This window comes from Marmota flaviventris, chromosome 6 (assembly GCF_047511675.1).
Source record: "Marmota flaviventris isolate mMarFla1 chromosome 6, mMarFla1.hap1, whole genome shotgun sequence".
NCBI lineage: Eukaryota > Metazoa > Chordata > Mammalia > Rodentia > Sciuridae > Marmota > Marmota flaviventris.
The window spans coordinates 120,216,440-120,223,972 of NC_092503.1; the positions used below are offsets into that span (position 1 = coordinate 120,216,440).

Below are 7,533 nucleotides of genomic sequence, written 5' to 3' on the forward strand. Positions count from 1 at the left end.
GATCCAACACTTTAACTTTGTTGCTGATCCCCAAAAGAAAGTGTTGATCCTTTTTATCACTGATACATATGAGAGTGATAGAATTTTATTACTTTCCCTAATCTTATTGAGAATGTTCTTTTCAATACCTAGAGCCCTAGAGATTTTACCATGACATTATATTGAATTTTAACAAATGCTTTTACTGCATCCTTTGGAATGAACCTATGACTTTTCACCATCATTCTGTTAATGTGGTGACATGGATTTTTGTTTTATTCTAAAACAAAAGACCAGCCTTGATTTCCCATGACATGATAAAACCACCATGGACAGATATATACTGCTTTTTGCATGTTTTTGGAGCAAGTTCTAGAATTAATCTTGTTAAGGACAGTGAAACTGCTGAGTGGAGAAAATGAAAACCTAAGAGGAATTTATCTAGGATGAGAAATCATAAGATCCTTCTTCTCTGGGACTCTCATAATCTGGTCCCTTTAAAAATACTGCAGAAATGATGGAAAATATAATCCAGGAAACTGCCCTGGGTTTTGTGGGACAATGACAGGAGAAAGGATTTCTGCTGCTCTCAAAGAGAGACACCCAGGGGAGAATGAGACCAGAACTCATACTTAATAATAAGAATAGGGATAATTCTCCATAGAAACTGAGAAACAAAAAAAGATGGGAGCACAAGGTCAGACTCAGGTCTCAGCCTACGTTAACCCACTCAATGTGATGCCCTCCCTGCCCATGGTCCTGGAGACAGGACCTGCCCTGGTGATGCCTGAGTCCCTGTCATTACAGGTCCTGGTGGGATGAGGTTCAGTTGAATGGATGGGTCTAAGGACCAAGGAAGATGATCCAGCTGAGGAGTGACCACATCAAACCCAGGATGGGCTAGCAAAGACTGGGTGCTGCTTTGTCCACCTTCAGCTCCTTTCATCTTTCTCCTGTCCCCCCTGAGGCAGAGTCAGCACAGCAAACATGTGGATTATGGAAGGTTTTGGGTTTTATTTTCTCTCAGAAATTTTAGGAATCCTCTTTTCACTTAATTAACCCACAACCGTAATTCATGGAACATATGTGAAATACAAATCAATATACACATTCTGTTTTGCAAAGGGCAAGGAAAAGTCTAGAGCCCAGGGCAACATAAAGCTACCAGGAATGAAGACATCCCAGCCCCGCATTTGCTACATAGGAAAGTTAATTGAGGAAGAGAACAGGACAGTGTTGGGAGGGGTCTTGGTGATCAAAGATGAGCGCCTGTCTCCATTTCCTCATGATCTGATGACAGGAATACAGACACATAGACACAGTTTATTGCCAGCTGCACAAAGAGAAGTTGGGACCTCTTGAAACTGCAGTAGGGAGCAGGAAGAGAACTGAAGAAATCCTGTATTACTCAGTTGAAAGAAAATACTGTAAAAGAAAGTATTATGAACAAATTCAGATAAGTCATTGTAATGAAGACACTCTGAACAACCCATTAAACACTTAAAATATCAGAAATTCCTGGGACAGTCCCTGTAACTCAGAGTCTCCCCATACCTCAACTCTTCTCCCTCAAGGCCCTCCAAGGTCTCACCTTTTTAACCAGTGAGAGACACATCAGAGCCTTGGGAACTGTCATTACCTGAGCAGAGCAAAAACAGAACCTGGTCAGAGTCCACAGGAGACGTGGCTAATGGATGAATTATGGGTGGATCAGCTCCCCCATGGCTTCCGACTACAGTCACCCAGGTGTCTCGAAGATCACTGTTCTTCATACTTACAGGCAGCTGGAGCATAGGTGTCTGGTTGTACACCTGTGGGAAGAAAGCTGCCTGTGAGACAGCAGCTTGGAAACAGGTCTGAGAGTGTCCCCTAGTCCTGGACACTGGGGAAGTCTCCAGAACTGTGACTGTAGATGTAGGAAAGGATCAGGAGACAAGAAGAAAATAGATAGGTAAGGATGAAGATAGTTACTTTCCTGGAGTTCTGTCTTCACCAGGAAAATTCCCTCTCTGGCCTCTAAATGCTGGGAATCAGGCCCCCATCACCACAAATATCAAGAGGATATATTTGTCCTTTAGTTTCTGTGCACCTTACAAAAAGTAAACAGGGTCCAGGTTGGGTAAGGACACTTGTAGATGTTACTTCCCATTAACAAGGCAGGGCATATTATCAGGAACTGCCTGTAGGAGCTGAGCACAACACCTTAGCCTTGAGCGATGGAGGTGTGGAACTGGCTTCTGTTGTGCACAAAAGCAAGTGGACTTCACCTTTGCTAGGCAGGGGACTGAAGCTCTGGGAGTGGACATTACCTAATGGGAGTGGCCTGCCCCCCTGTTCTCCTTTAACACTACCCTTTCTGCCTTATTTGGATGAAATGTTCTTTCAAACACTCTCCCCCAATAAAAACCAAGGTTTGGGGCATGCTCTTTCTCTGTTGCCTGCCTCCCTTCCTTTCTCTTGTCCCTCTTGTGGGAGCTTGCAGTTGAGGCAGAAGAACCGAACTGAAATGCCCCCCAAAAGGTCTAAATGTTTTTGTGTTTTGTTGTGCCAGCCCAATTCACCCTAGAGACCTGGGTTTTTGTAGCCCATGTGAAACGTTGGCTAAAACACACTTCTACTAGGTTCTTCAAATCACCAGTGGGACAAAAATTCAGACCCTGCACTTTTCCTACCTGTTTTTCTTCTTCCAAAAGACAAAAGCGACCACAGCTCCAGTGACAACAGCTCCAAGGAGAATTACACCAGCAACAATTCCCAAGATGGGGATGGTGGGCTGAGGGGGTGGCTCTGGGAGAGGAAGGGAAGTTAGATGAGGGGACCTGATCCCCTGCTCTCAGTCCCTACCCTGCTGAGGGTCTCCAGAAAGCCTCCTGTTTTCCTGACAATAGGCTCTGTGCCCTCATTCCCTCCTTACCCCATCTCAGGGTGAGTGGCTCAGGCAGCCCCTTATGATGCACATGGCAGGTGTATCTCTGCTCGTCTCCAGCAGGCACTACCACAGCTGCCCATTTCTGGAAGTTTCCATCCCCTGCAGGCCTGGTCTCCACAAGTTCCATGTCCTGGGTCTGGTCCTCTCCATCCCGCTGCCAGTTCAGGGTGATCTCCTTAGGGTAGAAGCCCAGGGCCCAGCATCTCAGAGTGACATCCCCTTCAGGGATAGGGTGGTGAGTCACATGAGTCTTCGGGGGGTCTGAAAAAAAGAACTGGGAAATTCAGACATTTTGGCATTTCCTCTTGGGCCACTTAAGCGGTGCTCACATGGCCATCATAAGACCATCCTGAGTAATGAACAACATAATTCAGGTGGGGGAGAGAGCACAAAACCTAGACACAAGCCAGGATGCAGACTTCTGGCACAATCTATTCCTTGGAAAGTTCTAAAATCAGATTGAAACAACCCAGTGGAAGAGGTTTCAGGTCCTTGAGAGGGACTTCAGAATCTGATCTTGATAGAGGTTGGGACACTTGGAAAAGCTGGAGTCAGACCTCCAAGGCACTAGGCTGAAGCAGAACTGACTGTCCTGGATGCCAAGACTGCTGACAGGCACCTGTGGTCAGGTATTTATTGCCTTTCCCACCAGCCAGGGAGAGACAGACCAGATCCCTTCCTTGTCCTCAGAGAAAGAAGCCTTCAATTCCTCTCTAGTACAGAACTGGGGAATCCAGGCTCACACCCTCCCCTCTGGACTATGAGCAGGGCGATGCTCTACAGTGGGCACCATTCTCCTCCCCTCCTCCTGGGAACTGCTAGAGAGATCTACAGGAGATGAGGCATGTGTTCAGCAGCTGCTCATACCTGCTCGCTGCAGCGACTCCTTCCCTTTCTCCAGGTAGCCTGCAAGACACTTCAAGCAATCTCCTTCCAGGTAGGCCCTTAAGCTCTCTGCAACACCAGCCGCTTCCCACTTCCGCTGGGTGATCTGAGCCGCCTTGTCTGCCGCGGTCCAGGAGCGCAGGTCCTCATTCAGGGCTATGTAATCCGCGCCATCATAGGCATACTGACTGTACCCGCGGAGGAGGCGCCCATCTGTCCCCATGTCGCAGCCATATATCCTCTGGTAGGTGTGAGAGCCTGTCCCCGCCCCGCTGTCAGCCAGGGTCTTGACCTGCCCACCCCGAGGGTTTTTGTCCTAAACTGAAAATGAAACCGGTCACAGTCCCCAAGGGCGCATTCTGGGTCGAGAGTCTCCGCGGGTCCCTCAGACTTGGGGTGAAGCTTAGCCCGGGAATCCCTGACTTCTCGGGACCATCTGTGAGGGACTTGAGGGGTCCGGATGTCCGACATGGACCCGGTCACTCACCGCCCGCGCTCTGGTTGTAGTAGCCTGGCAGGTTGTTGAGGCTCACTAGGTCACTCTGTGCATTGTCCTTGGCGGTCTGTGTCTCCCGTTCCCAATACTTGGGTCCCACCTTCTCCATCCAGGGCGCCCGGGGCTCCATCCTGGGATTCTCGGTGTCGCTGTCGAAGCGCACGAACTGCGTGTCGTCCACGTAGCCCACGGAGATGAAGCGGGGCTCCCCGCCGGGGCGGGACACGCAGGTGTCGAAATACCTCAGGGAGTGGGAGCCTGGGGAAGGGAGCCACTGAGACCACCCAACCAGGTCCCAGGTTGACTACCCAGGAAGAGAGGAGCGGGGTCCAGAGTCGCTAAGGGGGCTGTGAGAGCAGAAGGGCAGGACATAGGGGCGGGAGGGGAGGGGCGGGAAGAACCTTGCCATGCTGGTGAGGGTCTGGGCTGGGGGCGGTGGGGACGCACCTTCCCCAGGACCTCAGTGCTCACTGGATGGTCCCCTCGCTCCTCCCACTTGGAGGCTATTTCCCTCTGAATCCTGTGCTCACCCGCCCAAGTGTCCCTCAGGGCCAAGGCCCCCAAGAGCAGGAGGAGCAGCATTGGAGGCGCCAGCACCCTCATCCTGCAGCTCTGTGGAGATTCTGCGACTTGGAGTGGGGGCGGGGGGAGGTCGCTGTGGACTTTAAAATTCAAACCGCAGTGACAAAGATTGGCTTCTTTAGGAGAAGACGACATGGGAGTGAGAACTGTGGACCAGTCAGGAGTGCCCAGGCAGAATGACCTGGCCCAGGTTGGGAGGAGAAAAGTGAAACTCCCTGGAGACAGGGATTCTCAGCGCTCCCTGTCCACACCCCAGGCACAGCTCTAGAGCCCGAGAGCCACGCCCAGGGCTGGGAGTTTGCCCTGAACCCTCCTCCTTACTAATCATTCTTTGTCTCACCATCCCTTGATTTCTGACTCAGGGTGTAAAATCAGCAGTTCTCAAACGTTTTGGTTTCAGGATCTTTATATGCTCTTAGAAAGTAGTGTGTACTCCAGAGGTAGGTAGATTTATGTGGGTTATGTCTATCAATATTTGCCATATTAGAAGTTAATGCCATTTTTCAGATATTTTATTCTTCCTGAATATTAATAACTAATTGCATGTTAAATAATTGCATGAAAAATGTGCGGCACTCTTTGAAACAGTAGTTTCAAAGAAAAATAACTTTTCCCAAATTAAAATATTTATTAGGAAAAATGGATCATTTTACTTTTTACAATTTTATTTGTCAAAAGAGAATGCTAGATATTCATATTTTCTGCATTTAACTTGTGACTTTGGTTGAAACAAAAAAATGTAGCCTCACACAAATATTTATAAGAGGAATGTTTTTAATAACGTTTCCAGTATTCATCTTTGATACTACACTAAAATGATACAAGTGTTAGCTTCTTAAAAGTTCTTTTCCACAAGAACCATAAAATACTGTCATTGAATAGTCCATATTTTATCCATTAAAGTCTGTGGATGTGTCTTGTACATTGAATTGATCTTGTGCTAATGCATGATATTTTTTAAAGTCATGCATTGTTTGACTAAGCTATATAGACCTTCTAGTGTTAACACATTTAAGTAAAATTAATCAAGTGGTCTTATGTTGATTATTTGATATCACCACAGATTTCACCAGAAAGTGTTGTAAGTACTTGGGAGTCTGTCAGGTTGATAGTGGTGGATGCAGGTTTGCCCAGATTTTTTTTTTTTCCTCTTGAGAGCATACATTTTATCATTGAATATATTGCTGTCAGTGGATTATCTCAAAGGGACAGGTTAAGGTCATTTTTTAGAACATTGGCCAAATATTGAAGTGTAATTAATACCTCCCCTGTCATTCATTCTTTTAATCAGGAATGGTATTCCATAAAGATGACACTAGTAAACCTCACTAAATGGCTTTTGTTGACACAAACTCCCTATTGTTGAATGTAGTAGGTGTGTTTTATGTGTACTTCCCCTTTTTATCAAATAAGTGTATTTATAATGTGCACAATGGAATGGCAATTTAATAAATTTAATGATTTTTAATACTTCAGGACATATTTAAGTGAACTGGAATGCCTTCCCTTCTACAGTTAAAAGGTGCTCAAGAACGCAATAACTATTATTGCAGTTTGGTACCATTACTTCCACTTTGCTGAGTTTTATTTATTTTAAATAGTGTTTTAGTGATATTATAAAAATATTTTTTGATAATATAGATCCTGTGCAATAGTCTAAACACCTCTGGGGGTTCCAAAAATGACACTTTGAGAATTGCTGCTCTCAGTAAACTGTGGAGAGATCCCAACTGGTTCCATCCTCTTCCCTTGATTCACTGCCACTACTCTAGATAATTGCTAAAACATGTAGAAAGATATGGTGTTTGTGAACAAGTAGTGAAATTATGCAGAAAACAAAAATAATTTCTTAGAAATTTAAAACTAGTCACAGAAATGAATAAGTCTATAGGTGATTTGGGCAATTAAAATAGTACCAGAAAAGAAGTCATATACCTAGTAAAAAAGTTATAGTTGGACTAAGAGCTAGGGTGTCCTAAAGATATTTCAGATGTTTAGAGTTTCGACATTTTCTTTTCCATATTTCTATAGGATATGGCTAAATGAAGTGAGAAACAAAAATGATGGAGGAAAACCAAGGAAAGGGGATATGTGAAATGCAGTTAAAAGGAGCCAGCACAAGAATGGAGGCCAAGTGTGTTCCCCCCTGAGGTGAAGGAGATCCAGGGAGTCAGCCTGATCCAGTTGTGAAGGCATCCAGTCCAGGTCTGGCAGGACTGAGAGTTCTAGGATTGGTGTCTTAACAAAGACCACATTGGTGGAATCCTAGTTATGCCTGAATATATTCATGGCGATTTAGTCTGTTGGGCTGCAACACCACATATTGAGGAAATTATGAAGAACAGAAACTTATTCTCTCACTGTTAGTAAGGTTGGGAAGTCAAAGTTCAAGGCACTGGCATCTGGCTAGGGTCCTCCTCTTGTTTACTCATGTGGGACAGTTTCAAATGTGCAGGCTCTGAAGGGACTATGAGGCAGTCCTTACCTGAGTCCTACTTTTTTTCCATGTGAAAAGAGAAAGAATTTCATCCTCTAGGAGTGAGAAATGGGGAGGTAGAGTGGGATGCAAGAAGGCAGGAGAAAGTGAGAAATGCACTTTTTGGGGGCAGAGAGCCAACTAACCTGGAAAATGGTATTTGGAGAGAGCAGTACAGGGGGCCAC

The 7,533-nt window shown here is 45.8% G+C and overlaps 1 protein-coding gene across 1 annotated transcript; it reads right to left on the minus strand.

The window, feature by feature from the left end:
• Window positions 1-973: 973 nt before the first annotated feature.
• Window positions 974-5,006, minus strand: LOC114099311 (patr class I histocompatibility antigen, CH28 alpha chain-like). The gene is made up of 7 exons (XM_071613820.1): window positions 4,737-5,006; window positions 4,281-4,593; window positions 3,776-4,051; window positions 2,894-3,169; window positions 2,652-2,766; window positions 1,571-1,790; window positions 974-1,404 (listed from the first exon to the last, which is right to left on the minus strand). Exons 1-6 carry the CDS (start codon window positions 5,004-5,006, stop codon window positions 1,754-1,756), a joined length of 1,287 nt encoding a protein of 428 aa, XP_071469921.1. The 3' UTR covers window positions 974-1,404; window positions 1,571-1,753.
• Window positions 5,007-7,533: the final 2,527 nt, after the last annotated feature.

Coding starts and splice junctions, on each gene's coding strand:
- LOC114099311 (XM_071613820.1), bottom strand. CDS start 5,006: ATGTCGTCTTCTCCTAAAGAAGCCAATCTTTGTCACTGCGGTTTGAAT. Junction 4,594..4,736: donor GCACTGAGGTCCTGGGGAAG/GTGCGTCCCCAC, acceptor CTTCCTGGGTAG/TCAACCTGGGACCTGGTTGG. Junction 3,170..3,775: donor GGAGTCGCTGCAGCGAGCAG/GTATGAGCAGCT, acceptor TCTTTTTTTCAG/ACCCCCCGAAGACTCATGTG.